We start from the raw sequence: 16272 nt of genomic DNA, 5'->3' as shown, positions 1-16272 counted from the left end.
CATCTTGTGACCACACAACCCATTCAAGGATCTAAGTAGTCTCAATAAAACATCTTACAATTAGCTAACATGGTACCAAAGAATTTTTGTTTTTCCTTTGGGCTCAGCGGTGATGAAGAGGTGGTCAGAATGAAACGCTGAGCTCAGTGATTGCGGTAACATGTGCTGCAGTAATAGCTTCACTGCTGCAGCATGTCAACGAAGGCTGGGGGCAGCGGCGGAGAGACAGCAACGGGGCTAAGGAGCAAAAAAGAAATTTCTTGAAAAGCTTTTCAAGTAAAATGCTGCCCAGAGGCAGCAATAAAGTTAAAATAACACAACTGGGGGCAGTGATTGTCTGCAGCGGTCACATGCAATATACCATCTGCTTCTAATGTAAAAAGTCAAGTGATGACAATCGAAGACTCAGAGCTCGAACAGATAAGATATACTCTATCTTTTACTCCTATTTGCATCTTTTAAAGGACATGATGGCTATAATCGTTTTCCTTTACTTGGCAGTCAGGTTTTTGTCAATGTACATCATTTTAGCAGGAAAAAAATTAGTGCAGTAACAGAGGCGACGAATGGAAGTTCCAAGTACAAAGCAATGCGGTGCAATAATCATCAAATAACCCTTAAAGGGGATGTCCACTAATGGCATAATAGCTCAGGGTTCTACTTAAATTTCCATAATCTATACTTATCTACTGGACCAGCAATGCGCCTCCGTTCTCAACCCTGTGTCCCCCATTGGTCATAAACTATGTCACATGACTGCTGCAACCAATCAATGTCCAGTGATCGGCTGCAGCTTTCCTCTAAAAGGAAGCTCTGTACAAATATAAATAAATGTGTATTGCAAAGTGTCAGCGCACACTTTAGAAAATGCACTGTGCAAAAATTGGAACCTTTGTGTGTTCCTTCAGCAAAAAGCAACAGTCGCAATCACACGAGGCAATAAAAACTGGCACTGCTGCAAAGCAGTAAAGCGATAGGTTTCTATTCACTTCCATTAAAACAAATAAAAAATAACATGATATGAATAGAACAATGGACACAAGTAGACAATCAGCCCCAAACTGAGCTGCTAAACCTGAAAAATCCAAGCAGGCAATAAAGATAAAGCAGAATGCAATGGCTAAAAAGATAGCAGCCTGCTGTAAAAAAAACTGCTGGTACTGCGTGAAGATCGAATGTTTGCTTTTGCAGGTACATTCCTGAAGTGTGAACACTGCTCAAAAAAAAAAAAACATGAGAAAAGTATGAAGTCACCACATCCAATTTACATAATTTTAGATTTTATCCCAGCATAGCGAGTGTAGGAAATAAAAAAGAAAAAAATGAAGCTGAACAAAAAAAAAATTAGATATGGTAGAAGGATGAGGTTTAAAGGGGTATGGGTGGGATAGGGGATAACTATATGATTGTGGGGGTCCAACAACTAGCCTCCTCCCCCCTCCCCCCCATCAATCCCGAGAACTGGTGCTCCTTTCATCCTTAGTAGGACCGATAGCTTGGCGCTACAAACGACCGGTGTTCGGCTCTCCCATGAGAATGAAGGAGCGGCAGGGTGCGAGATCGACTCCACTCCATTCACACAGGGCGCGTCAAAGCCCTGGTGTGAAGAATGGCACCAGAGGGACCCTGCAGAATCCCACCGCTGCCACCAATGTGAAGAAATGGCAGCTGAGAGACCCCGCAGAATCCCACAGCTGCCACCAATGTGAAGAAACTGCAGTAGAGAGACCCGGCAGAATCCCACCGCTGCCACCAATTGTGAAGAAATGGCAACAGAGACCCCGCAGAATCCAACCGCTGCCACCAATTGAGAAGAAATGGCAGCTGAGAGACCCCGCAGAATCACACAGCTGCCACCAATGTGAAGAAACTACAGCAGAGAGACCAGGCAGAATCCCACCGCTGCCACCAATTGTGAAGAAATGGCAACAGAGACCCCGCAGAATCCCACCACTGCCACATGTGATGGTTTTACGTCCCGCCACCCGCCTGACATCACTATTACGTCAGACGGAACATGTGATACGGATCTGCCCTTTGCACCAACGTGACATTTCACACCCCCTCGAGCACACGCAAGGTCAGATTGGTACAGTTCTACACAGACACCCCCTGCCCACACGGGTACAGGAAAGCACTGGGAGTGAGAAGAGGTGGCCCACTGAGTCACTGATGTGGCACCACACTCGCTCACACCCCTGACTGGCTGAGAGGCTCCTTCACCAACTCCAGTGAAGCAGAACCTTGTCGGCCTGGGAGAGATGCCATCAGTTTCTATTAGATATAAAGGGACTTATATCGACCTAGAAACCAGCCCAGTAGCGTGTTCGTTGGACCGAACAATGGACGTGAGAGTTTGTAGATCGAGATAAAAGAGCAGCCCAAGGTTAAATTATATATTTAATCGCCTTAGGGGCACACTAGACAATACACTATATACATAAGGGTTATACATACATAATGATCAGAGATGCAAATCTCCCTTTCCCTACGCGCTGGACTGTGCTGAAAGCCAGAGTGACATTCCCCATTCTCTTGGGTTTCCAAAAATCTACTTGGTGTATCACTGGGATGTACCATATTCATATAACTCAGTGTTGAATTATAATATCTGACACAAATGACTGCATGGCTTGGTGTCCACAGGGGGTCGTATTGTGCAGCTCACAGCTGCTGTGAGGTATGTCACTCCCTGCCTCTTGGCCCCCTCCCTTGCAGGAGTGTTGAATTACACTGTACATTGATGACCTCTATAATCCCCCGCCAAACAGGGCACAATGATTGACATGGGATTACCATGAATATTCTTAACACCTGGTTTTTAGGATTGGTGGGGATCCCAGCAAAAAGAAAGTTATTATGGATAGGAGATAACTTCAAACTTCAGACTTCCACTTTAAGAGGTATGCTTCCTGACACAGAAACTAATTGCTACTAAAGTTTTAAGAAAACCTGTCAGGAAGAGGAGAAGTCCCCATGGCGCTGTATATACTTCTCTTTTCATATCTATGGTCATCTTGAAGTAAACGTGCATTTGTGCACAATGCTGGAGGCTTGTAAAAAAAAATCCAAGAACAATGGGGCTACGCAGGTAACTAAAAGCTGCAGCGGTGCCATTGTCAGCTCTATCAGTGCACTAATGTCCTGTACTGTTCTGTTCCGCTCACTTATCCTGTATCAGTTTCTTATGGGGTTTATGATATATAGATGCGTGTATAATACAGTCTGGGTTAGAGGCTGTTGTGAACACATTGGTATTACAAAGGTCACTGGGAGTCATGGCAGTAACAAGCACAATCCTCACCGGTGAGAACACAGCTACATCCCATAAGTAAGTGGAATGTGCAACACTAAACTCCAGCGTTCACTTGCAGCTTATTCACTTGCAGCTTACAGATAGCCCGATAAGAGTGTATGAATAGCAATAGCAATGCTTAACATGTTACAGGGATAGTCACGATGCAAAAAAAAAAATAGTGCTGCTTTATGGTAATAAAAAAAAACATACAAACATGTGAAAAACACTCACATTATTTTCCTGCCATTATCACCTGATTCATGAGAGTATGGAAATAACATAAAAATTAAACCCGATTGCATCAAAAAAAAATTTTTTAAAGTATTTAAATATGTGAATGAGAATTTTTTTTTTTTACAGCTATTTAAACCACAAGAAAAACATGTGTAGTCAGGAATGGCCTGGTCCTGAAGATACTTTACATCGCCAGCCAGACTTTCTCTTAGTAGTGACGTATGGGAGGTATTTTTGTCAGATTTTACCTTTTGTGTGTGTTGTGCCAACTTGTACAAGTCATAAACTAATAGCGGTTACAAAACAAGCAGAACAATGCTCCTCCGTATGTAATAATCAGGTGTGATGTAAGCAGAGACAAAGTCCAAAAGTCTCTGCAGCACCTGGCACATGCAAATCTATTGCCTAGTAGCCAATATAATTACCGACAATGCCAGGGCACTAACGGGCAAGAACAGCAGCACTCAATGACATACTGCAGCGTTTCCAACCAGAAGGTTCGACAATGGGTTAACACCAGCTGCAAGATGCTTGGCAAGGTGATTAAAGGGTTTATCCAAAACTATTTTTTTTTTTTTTTATTATTATGGGCCTAAAAACTAACAGACGCCTGTTCTACCCAGCAACGGCTCAGAGTGATCACCGTCCGCTCGTGCCGGTGATAAAGCTGCTCCATATCAACAGAGCAGATCTTCCTCTTCCGGGCTGCTCTGTCGTCAGGACGTCACTGACAGCCGTCTCCTCAACAGAGCAGAGCGGAAGAGAAGGAGCTGCTCTGTCGACATGACGTCAGTGGCAGGAACTGTGTCCACTCTGTACCGGCAGAGATCAGCACCGGGCACAACATATATATATATAGTTCTGGATAACCCCTTTAAGCAGATCTCACCAAAACTACAGAACCGGACAAGACTGATATATGGCTTTCCCCACCTTACATAGAGGTGTGTTGAGGCAGGAGCAGTGTTCGGGGCTCCCCCAGGAGAGGTAACATTTTCAGGTATTCACTAATATACTGAAGTAATATAACAGTATGCTGTGAGCATCCCAATAAGACTGTTCACATTGGCCTTTTTCTTTATATTGAGGTCAAGGCCTAACAACAGAGCTCGTGGAAAGACACCATTTTTGTGCCACACGGGTAATTACTACATGCTTAATACACGGCAGTGGTCAGCAGTGCTGTACAGCTGGCACCTGCCTCTGCCAGCAGAGATGCCAGCTAGCTACGATTACTGTTGTTTAACTACTTAGGTTATACTTAGACTTTGTTTTTTTAGAAAAAATTTCATGTTGAGTAGGAGGCACGATGTACTTGTGGCTGCAGAATAAGATAAAACTTTTTTTTTTTATTTCACCTCTCCGTTGCAGAGATATTAGAACTCAAATATTTGCCACCTAATGAGTTAAATGTAGATAAATCCAAGTGGGCGTTATCAGATGGTTTTCACTAGGGGCGTGTCCTTCGGTTTCCTGTATGGCACTGGCCAATCATAAGCAGGCGGCCACATAGAAGTGCAAAAGGAACTGTGATGATGTCATCAGGGTCACATGACCGGAGTCCACAGGTCCTGTCAGCCAAAGTGTGCAGCTCAAATAAGCACTGAAGATATATTACACAGCACAGAAGTGAGGAGATGTTAACTGGACTGAATAGCTCTGAACCACATTATTTGGACCAGGACCCCACCAATCTACAGAACATGTCATAAAGGGAAAAGATATGGAAAAGAGATGTAGATTGTGAGCCCCAATGGGGACAGTGCTGATAATGTCTGCAAAATGTTGTGGAATTAATGGCGCTATATAAGTGAGTAAAATAAATAAATAGATATGGGCAATCAAAGTGTAATCCACCTCCAGCTGCTGAGACACTGAGAAGGGTTACAGGATATGGCTATGTCTCTGCTCCTGCCCTACAGGCTGCCAAACTGAATACTGGCATAGCAGATCTGAGAACAAAAAGAAAACAAAAAACAGGCAAGAGGTGGCCTCTCAGTTCAGGACAGGCAACCCATTGGACAATGGTACAGGTGCATCTCACTAAATTAGAATATCATCAAAAAGTTAATTTATTTCAGTTCTTCAATACAAAAAGTGAAACTCATATATTATATAGAGTCATTACAAACAGAGTGATCTATTTCAAGTGTTTATTTCTATTAATGTTGATGATTATGGCTTACAGCCAATGAAAACACAAAAGTCATTATCTCAGTAAATTAGAATACTTTATAACTGCTTGAAAAATGATTTTAAACTCCGAAATGTTGTCCTCCTGAAATGTATGTTCAGTAAATGCACTCAATACTTGGTCGGGGCTCCTTTTGCATCAATTACTGCATCAATGTGGCGTGGCATGGAGGCGATCAGCCTGTGGCACTGCTGAGGTGTTATGGAAGCCCAGGTTGCTTTGATAGCAGCCTTCAGCTCGTCTGCATTGTTGGGTCTGGTGTCCCATCTTCCTCTTGACAATACCCCATAGATTCTCTATGGGTTAAGGTCAGGCGAGTTTGCTGCCCATCAAGCACAGTGATACTGTTGTCTGTAAACCAGGTATTGGTACTTTTGGCAGCGTGGACAGGGGCCAAGTCCTGCTGGAGAAGGAAATTTCCATCTCCAAAAAGCTTGTCGGCAGAGGAAAGCATGAAGTGCTCTAAAATTTCCTGGTAGACGGCTGCGCTGACATTGGTCTTGATAAAACACAGTGGACCTACACCAGCAGATGACATGGCTCCCCAAACCATCACTGATTGTGGAAACTTCACACTAGACCTCAATCAGCTTGGATTGTGGCCTCTCCACTCTTCCTCCAGACTCTGGGAGCTTGATTTCCAAATGATAATTAGAACTCTGGGACCTTGTGGAGTGTGTCAATGACTGCCTTCTGGACATCTGTCAAGTCAGCAGTCTTCCCCATGATTGTGGAGCCTACTGAAACAGACTAATGGACTTTTTTAAACGCTTAGGAAGCCTTTGCAGGTGTTTTTTGTTAATTATTTTAGTTTACTGAGATAATGACTTTTGTGTTTTCATTGGTTGTAAGCCATAATCATCTACATTAACAGAAATAAACACTTGAAATAGATCACTCTGCTTGTAATGACTCTATATAGGAGTTTTTCACTTTTTGTATTGAAGAACTAAAATAAATTAACTTTTTGACGATATTCTAATTTTGTGAGATGGACCTGTAGCTACAATGCATGCTAGGAAGTGAGTAGAAAATAAGTTCCAGCACCTACAGTCCTGGCAGAAGGTTGACAAAAACAAACTATCCACTCAAAAAGAGTAAATAGCAAGTTATAGACCATACGAATCATTACAGCTGATAGTGGGGCTGTGGCCTTAGACTGGACAGCCCCTTTAACAAATTGTTGGGATAACTATGCATTTCTACAAGTATTGTGGAAAGTGCAGGTAGACTTTAAGTCCTAAACTAGGTGGCCAGGAAAGCAGGACATGTTGTTTGCGGGAAATAATAGGACATTACACTATTGCATGAGCTCAGAAACATCATAAAAAGTCCAGTAACTCTGTACAGTCAGCCCAGTGCACCAAGCATGGTCAGGAGGAATCGCACACAGTGGGACCCTCCACTACACCAAGCCCCTATCTGGGCCAGACTGACCCATCGTGTCCTATGAGCCGGCACATCCATCCTGGTCTTGGAGGTGATAGTGGTCCCCTCCCCTCCCCCCTTCCTTACCTGCACTGGTTGCACCAATGATATGGCCGCCCCTGCCTTCTACCCCCTTTAGGGAAAGCTCCATATGTGACTAATATTGTCAAATTTGATATTAGAGGAATATGACACTCGAGCATCTTAGTAAGAAATCTTCCTTATAAAGGGATTAATAGTTACGTATGATGTCCATCAATCATGTGACCGCTGCAGCAAATCACTGTCATGTGATCTGAGGCCAGTGACTGCGGTGACACATCACGACCGCAGGATCGGTTGGGAATGTAGATGGACACAGGCCATTACTTTACAGCATTCCCTTCTCTTGGGTAAGAATTCCAGAAAGCCTAATGATTTTCTTTTTCAGATGTCTGTTTTATTACAGGACAACCCCTTTAAGAGACCACAGGCCGCCCCCCAGCTGAGCACAGTCACCTAACGACTATCACTTATTATTTTACAAGGGGAAGTGCAGATTGACTGACCCGGCCAGCCCCGCCCCCCGGAGAATCGTCTACACCTCATTGGTTACTCATCCAGCAGCACGGGTCAGTCTGTACACTGATTGGCCGGCCAGTTAACTACCTTGCAGTCCATTGGTGAGACGGGCCCTTTAATCCAGCACTAATAGGCTTAGCCCCTATTGTTAAGCAACTTTTCATTGGCTGAATGGAAAAGAGCAAGTGGTCGCACAGCAATCACCTTCGCGCTGCACCGTACACGTCTATGCGCCCAGCACTCACCGATCCGCTGTCCCACCGGAGTCCCGAACGCGTTGCCCAATAGAAAATCCATGGTTTCAAGCCGGCGGCTGCGGCGGCTGCTCCACACCAGGCAGAGCTCGTGATACGAGACGTGATCACATGACACCAGCCGACCTCCGTTGCCACGCCCACTCCCTATTACGTTCTTCTGTCACGCTGCCTGGCTCCGCCCCAACAGGAAACACGTGTCCAGCCTGCTGTTCAGTCAGCTGAGTCGTGTCTGCGGCTGCGGGGTGTGCGGCTCTGTGTTCTCAGAGGCCTGCGGTCACGTCACCTTGTTTTATGTGTATTCAGCCCAGTAATGTCTGTGTTGTGTCCATGCGGCTTCCAGCGCTCTGTAAATAGCATTAATATGTTCACATGCAGCGGTTTTGATGCATTTTTTTATGTTGAACACAGATTCTGGCAGGTAAACTGCAGCGGAAATTGCCTGTCTTTTTTGGTGCTTTTTTTTGATACCTCACCTCAATGGTGAAAACTTCCAGTAAGGCTGTATTCACACGGAGCGTAAACGCTGCATTTTTTTCTGCTGCTTCTTATCCATATTATACCATAATACACCATGACAATGTTTTCTGATTATTGCATTTTTAATGTTTTTTTTTTTTTTTTTTTTTATGGTTTTCACTTGATTTCGAGAAGCAGTTTTAATGTTGTTTTTTAACATACAATTTTTTTTTTTCATTCTGCCCTTAAAAACAACTTTTTTTTTTTTTTTAACTCCCTATAGAGGAAAAAAAAAAAAACCTATCAACAGCATCTTAGACACACGGCGGTCGGGAGTTTTCAAGAAAGGCCATCGACTTTGCTTGGATAGTTAGGCTATGTGAATCGCTTAATATCCGCATGTGCACATGTAGTCATGCGGATATTAAGTGATTCAATGCAAGTCAATGGCGGCAACTACGCTGCGCTTCCGCAAAATTAATGGACATGCTGCTTATTTTTCCGTAATGATAATCCGCAGCTGAAATTTCGGCAGCATGTGCACAGCACATGCGGATTATCATTGGGGACCATGGGGCACGTATTACCAAGCGTTTTATAAGCGTTTTCGCTGCGGAAATTCCGCTGCAAAAACGCTTGAAAAACGCATAGTGGGCACTCAGCCTTAAACAGCAAAGTTTCTGTGCAAAAAAAAAAAAAAGTAAAGAAAATCAGCGGAAAACACAGCATTTACGCTACACGTGAACATGTTCTAAAAATAATTAAAAAAGACGAGAAAAACACCATATGACTGTCATTTTAGAAATCTTATTCAGTTTGCTGTAACTTTAAAATGCATTAAAGACGCTACATGTGAACCAGTCCTTGGGGTCAGAAAGGCCGGTGTAAGAGTGTGACGCTCAGAGCCGCGCACAGCGTCTGCACCCAGGGTCCGCAGTAACACCTCAGGTTACATAGTCAATAACGGCTGCAGGGGTGAACATAGAAATCATGGGACCCCATCGTAAGCATCCAAATTAATTCTCCCTCCAAGTTTACGCCCCAATAATTATTCAGTGGCGGAGGCAAATGGCACAGAGGGGCAGTCATAGGACATGCCTCCATGTCTCCCAACTTTCAAATATGCTAATATCCTCTTAGCCTATACGTGTCCTTATGTCTTCTCCACAAGGAGAAATGTTCCCCCTTAGACCTCATGTCAGAGGCCTCTCATCTAGACACAACAGCCCCCCACACAGCATGGAGCCTCTACTGTGACCCCCCCCCCAACCAGTATGATGCCCTCAGAGGCCCCCAACCAGTATGATACCCACACAGCCCCCACCACCCCCACAAACTATGATGCCTTTATAGTCCCCCAAAACAGTGTGATATCCACGGCTCTCCCCACCCCCTCAAGTACTGACTGACTAACTACTCCCCTCGCTTCATTCCCCCGATGTGCTGCTCTGGTCTGTACAGTGCGTAGACTTGGACCACGGCCCCACTATCAGTATTCGGTTAGTATTTTTTCTCAGGAGTGGGAGCCAAAACCAGGAGTGGGTGATAAATGCAGAATTGGTGACTTGTTTCTATTATACCTTTTCTCTTATTGTTCCTCACTTTGGCTCCCACTCCCGAGAAAGAATACTGACCAAATACTGATAGTGGGGCCGTGGCTTTAGGCTCTGTGCAAATTAAGTGATGCCATCAGGCATGCGGCGCTGAGACACAGACGCACGGACTGAATGGCGCTTGGCTTGCACCCCTTTACCCCCCACATGATCTTCCTCTATTAACGGTACTTCATTGAGTATGGCTCCCTCTGTAAGCCACAAAGTGATCAAGAGATGCCAAACCATCCAGATGTCTAAAAATAGCCACACATCTACCAGGTTTAAAAGCCTATACAGTCATACCTTAGCAAAAAAAAAGGAGCATGGACCGCACCTCCAAAAAATCATACATTTGATCTAATGCCTCTCGGCAAAATTATATATAACTGAACATGAGGTTTTTAGTTTAACATTCTGATCAGACTGTATGAAGCCCACTGCAACGTCACGGCAAACCTCGTAGTGGGTCCTAACATTTCCTGCCTGAATGGGAGCAGAGCCGTGCGTCAACCACCGCCGCCAATTCTCTTTTTCAGCTTAATGCATGATCTGTCCTTTTTTTTTCGGATGTGCACTCCTCCCATTTGGCACAGGCGATTTTAATTAGCAGGAGACTGCAAAGAGGGTCTAGCCCAGAGGTCTCAAAAACGCGGCCCGCGGGCTGCATGCGGCCCCTGAGGCTGCTGTATGCGGCCCGCAGGCACCACAGAGTCAGACCCCATGTCGATCCCAGCCTGGTCCAGGAGGAGCCACCGACAGCAGCGCTGCATTGCCGCACACTGCGCAGAGACAGTCTCCCAGTACAGCATTACCAATGCCAGCCGCTGGCCAATCAGAGGCCAGCAGCTGACATTTGTGTGGCGGTGCAGCGGCGTATGACGTCACTGCCATGCGCAGATATCAGCTGCTGGCCTCTGATTGGCCGGCGGCTGGCATTGGTAATGCTGTACTGGGAGACTGTCTCTGCGCAGTGCACGGCAATGCGGCGCTGCTGTCGGCGGCTCCTCCTGGACCAGGTCGGGATCGCCACGGGGTCCAACTCTGTGGTGCCTGTGGGCCACATGTGCAGAAAGGACGCAGAGGGAACGGAGGACAGGTGAGAAGAATCTTTTTTTTTTTCTCTTTTATGTGTGTGAAGGACAGCACAATAGGGGACATAGCCACAACATGGGGACCTTGCTACAACATGGGGACATTGATGGGGACACAGCCACAACATGGGATAGAAGGCAGAGGGTGGTTATAAATGAAATATACTCAGATTGGGTAAGCGTCACTAGCGGGGTACCACAGGGGTCTGTACTAGGCCCAATGTTATTTAATATCTTTATTAACGACATAGTCAACGGGATAAATAGTAAAATATCTATATTTGCAGATGACATAAAGTTATGTAAAACAATTAATACAAAAGAGGACAGTGCAGACCTACAGAGGGATTTGGATAAGCTGGGTAGGTGGAGCATTAAATGGCAAATGAGGTTTAACGAGGACAAATGTAAGGTCATACATATGGGAAGGAAAAATGGAAGTCACCAGTACTCACTGAATGGGAAATCATTGGGGAATTCAGAGATGGAGAAGGACTTGGGCATCTTGATTGATAGCAAACTAAATTGGAGTGCCCAAAGTCAGGCCGCTGCTGTAAGGGCAAACAGGGTAATGGGATGTATCAGAAGAGGTATAGCTGCAAAGGATGAGAACATTGTTCTTCCACTGTACAAAGCACTGGTCAGACCACACTTGGAATACTGTGCTCAGTTATGGGCCCCAATATATAGAAAGGATATAAATGAGCTTGAAAAGGTACAAAGGAGGGCAACAAAATTAATAAGGGGAATGGAGGGACTGCAATACCCAGAGAGGTTGGCAAAACTAGGACTATTCAGCCTGGAAAAGAGAAGGTTGAGGGGGGACATAATAAATGTGTACAAATATGTTAGGGGACAGTATAGAGACCTTGCCCGGGATTTGTTCAAAAGGAGGGATATTACGGTAACAAGAGGGAATTCACTAAGACTGGAAGAGAAAAGGTTTCAGCACCAGCATAGGAAGGGGTTCTTTACGGTAAGAGCAGTGAGAATATGGAATTCACTGAGTGAGGAGACGGTAATGTCGGATTCACTACACCAGTTCAAGCGGGGACTGGATGCTTTTCTAGATACCAGGCAGATTTCTGCATATACTTAACAATAGAATAAAATAGTAGGTTGATACAGGGATTTATTCTGACTGCTGGTTTCAGAGTCGGGAGGGAATTTTTCCTCAGGTGAAGATTGGCTAAATCATTTGGGGTTTTTGCCCTCCTCTGGATCAACTTTAGCAATTACAGAACTAACAGGTCGAACTTGATGGACGCAAGTCTTTATTCGGCTTTACAAACTATGTTACTATGTTACTATGGGGACCTAGATGGGGGGACATAGCCACAACATGGGGACATAGCCACAGCATGGGGACATAGCCACAGCATGGGGACATAGACACAGCATGGGGACATCGATGGAGACATAGCCACAGCATGGGGACCTGGATGGGGGGACATAGCCACAACATCACAACATGGGGGCCTAGCCACAGCATGGGGACCTGGATGAGGGACACAGCCACAACATGGGGACATCGATGAGGACATAGCCATAGCATGGGGACATAGCTACAGAATGGGGACCTGGATGGGGGGACATAGCCACAGAATGGGGACCTGGATGAGGGACACAGCCCCAATATGGGGACATCGATGAGGACATAGCCACAGCATGGGGACATTGATGGGGACATAGCCACAGCATGGGGACATCGATGGGGACATAGCCACAGCATGGGGACCTGGATGGGGGGACATAGCCACAACATGGGGGCCTAGCCACAGCATGGGGACCTGGATGAGGGACACAGCTACAACATGAGGACATCGATCAGGACATAGCCACAGCATGGGGACCTGGATGGGGGGACATAGCCACAACATGGGGACATAGCCACAGAATGGGGACCTGGATGAGGGACACAGCCACAACATGGGGACATCGATGAGGACATAGCCACAGCATGGGGACATAGCCACAGAATGGGGACCTGGATGGGGGGACATAGCTACAGCATTGGGACATAGCCACAACATGGGGACTTGGATGGGGGGACATAGCCACAACATGGGGACATAGCCACAGCATGTGGACATTGATGGGGACATAGCCACAACGGGGACCTGGATGGGGGGAGATAGCCACAGCATGAGGACATTGATGGGGACATAGCCACAACATGGGGACCTGGATGGGGGAACATAGCCACAACATGGGGACATTGATGGGGACATAGCCACAACATGGGGACCTGGATGGGGGAACATAGCCACAACATGGGGATCTGGACGGGGGACATAGCCACAACATGGGGACCTGGATGGGGGAACATAGCCACAGCATGGGGACATTGATGGGGCCATAGCCACAGCATGGGGACATTGATGGGGACACAGCAACAGCATGGGGACCTGGATGGTGACATACCTACAATATGGGGACCTGGATGGGGACATACCTACAATATGGGGACCTGGATGGGGGCATAGCCACAATATGGGACCTGGAGGGGGGGCATAGTCACAATATGGGGACCTGGATGGGGGACATTACTCGAAGATGGGGACCGGGATGAGGACATTACTACAAGATTAGGAGCAGGATGGGGCACAATTACGACCAGGATGGGGCACATTACCACAAGATGGGGACCAGGATGGGCACATTACTACAAGTTGGGGCCAGGATGGGGCATTACTACAAGATGGGGACCAGGATGGGGCACATTACTACAAGATGGGGACCAGGATGGCAACATTACTACAAGATGGAGACCAGGATGGGGCACATTACTACAAGATGGAGACCGGGATGGGGCACATTACTACAAGATGGGGCCAGGATGGGCACATTACTACAAGAGGGAGACCAAGATGGGGAACATTACTACAAGATGGAGCCAGAATGGGCACATTACTACAAGATGGAGACCAGGATAGGGCACATTGCTACAAGATGGGGCCAGGATGGGGCATTACTAGAAGATGAGGACCAGGATGGTGCACATTACTACAAGATGGAGACCAGAATGGGCACATTACTACAAGATGGGGACCAGGATGGTGTATTACTACAAGATGAGGACTAGGAAGGGGCACATTACTACAAGATGGGGACTAGGATGGGGCATTACTAGAAGATGAGGACCAGGATGGTGCACATTACTACAAGATGGAGACCAGAATGGGCACATTACTACAAGATGGGGACCAGGATGGGGCACATTACTACAAGATGGAGACCAGGATGGGGAACATTACTACAAGATGGAGACCAGGATGGGGCACATTACTACAAGATGGAGACCAGGATTGGGCACATTACTACAAGATGGAGACCAGGATGGGGCACATTACTACAAGATGGAGACCAGGATGGGGCACATTACTACAAGATGGGGACTAGGATGGGGCACATTACTGCAAGATGGGGACTAGGATGCGCCATTACTACAAGATGGGGACCAGGATGGGCACATAACTACAAGATGGGGACCAGGATGGGTACATTACTACAAGATGTGGACCAGGATGGGGCACATTACTACAAGATGGAGACCAGGATAGGACACATTACTTCAAGATGGAGACCAGGATAGGGCACATTACTACAAGATGGAGACCAGAATGGGCACATTACTACAAGATGAGGACTAGGATGGGGCACATTACTGCAAGATGGGGACTAGGATGGGCCATTACTACAAGATGTGGACCAGGATGGGGCACATTACTACAAGATGGAGACCAGGATGGGGCACATTGCTACAAGATGGAGACCAGGATGTGGCACATTACTACAAGATGGAAACCAGGATGGGGCACATTACTACAAGATGGAGACCAGGATGGGGCACATTACTACAAGATGGAGACCAGGATGGGGCACATTACTACAAGATGGAGACCAGGATGGGGAACATTACTACAAGATGGAGACCAGGATGGGGCACATTACTACAAGATGGGGACTAGGATGGGGCACATTACTACAAGATGAGGACTAGGATGGGGCACATTACTACAAGATGAGGACCAGGATGGGGCATTACTGCAAGATGTTTGCCAGAATTACTATATGGTGCTAATTGTAAGACAATATTAATGTATGTGGCCAATTGGGGGAAACAAAATTGTAAAAGTTAAAAAAAAATAAAATAAAGCATGAAAAATATTTTGGCACTAAAAATGCTGTTTTAAATCTAAAGTAAACACAAAAAAGTGCATGTTTATTATCGCCACATCCATTACGACCCAAGCTATAAAAAAAACATAAATAAACACGGGAACATTTTTCAAAAGGTTTATACAAAAAAAATTGTATCACTAAAAATGTCACTTTGACCTGCAAAGAATGTGGCCCCCCAAATTAAAATTTTTTCCATGTGCGGCCCATATACCCAGCTGAGTTTGAGACTCCTGGTCTAGCCTATTTTTGCTATCACTTGAGAGCTTGAGGAAGGTGAGTCACAATGCTCCTTTCATGTGGTGTTGGTACAGTGTGTCGGCCATTGTTGCTGTGGTTTTATGCTTGTGGGGCTGCGTGGCCTGGAGTCATGGGGACTCGGTCTTGCAGCATGGGTGCTGTGAGGCACCAGGCCGCCCGCCCTGCTGATGCATTGTCGCTGTGGCGGTGGTTGGCGCTTGGCTCTGCTCCCGTTCAGGCAGGAAATGTTAGGACCCACTAAGAGGTTTGCCGTGACGTTGCAGTGGGCTCCATACAGTCTGGTCAGAATGTTAAACTAAGAGCCTCATGTTCAGTTTTACAGATTTTTGCAGAGAGGCATTAGATCAACGTATGTTTTTGGAGGTGCTGTCCATTCTCTTTTTCAGCTTAACGCACAGTCATACCTTAGGCTGCTTTGGTGCCAATGGTAGGGTATGCCAGAGCAATTTCAAAAGAAAAACAGGACTTTTTCTTTTTCTATTCTTTTGAAATCTAGTAACCTTAAAGGGAACCTGTCACCAGGTTTGTCCCATATGAGATACGGCCAAAACTTTTCAGCCCTGATATACTGCATTATATAACGCTGTATATAAGCCCCCAATCCAGCCTGCAAGACAAGAAAAACACCTTTTATTTTACTCACCTGGGGGCAGTGGGGTCCGAAGGCTGTCGCTCGTCTTGGTCCAGTAGCTCCCTTCTTCTTGCGATGCCGTCC

At 46.0% G+C, this 16272-nt stretch overlaps 1 protein-coding gene across 1 annotated transcript in view; it reads right to left on the bottom strand.

Moving 5' to 3' along the window:
- Nucleotides 1-8141, bottom strand: part of TOM1 (target of myb1 membrane trafficking protein) — a 110214-nt gene extending 102073 nt beyond the window's left edge. Inside the window, exon 1 of the mRNA XM_073644301.1 lies at nucleotides 7961-8141. Coding sequence (XP_073500402.1) covers nucleotides 7961-8012 — 52 coding nt within the window. The 5' untranslated portion in view covers nucleotides 8013-8141. The remainder of the gene's footprint in view (nucleotides 1-7960) is intronic.
- Between the last annotated feature and the right edge of the window lie 8131 nt (nucleotides 8142-16272).

The sequence above is a fragment of the Phyllobates terribilis genome, unplaced genomic scaffold (genome assembly GCF_046119375.1).
Source record: "Phyllobates terribilis strain yellow unplaced genomic scaffold, ASM4611937v1 Scaffold_8__6_contigs__length_399053987, whole genome shotgun sequence".
Classification (NCBI taxonomy): Eukaryota; Metazoa; Chordata; class Amphibia; order Anura; family Dendrobatidae; genus Phyllobates; species Phyllobates terribilis.
Note: the sequence above shows the minus strand (reverse complement) of the source record. Positions and strands in the feature narration are given on the sequence as shown.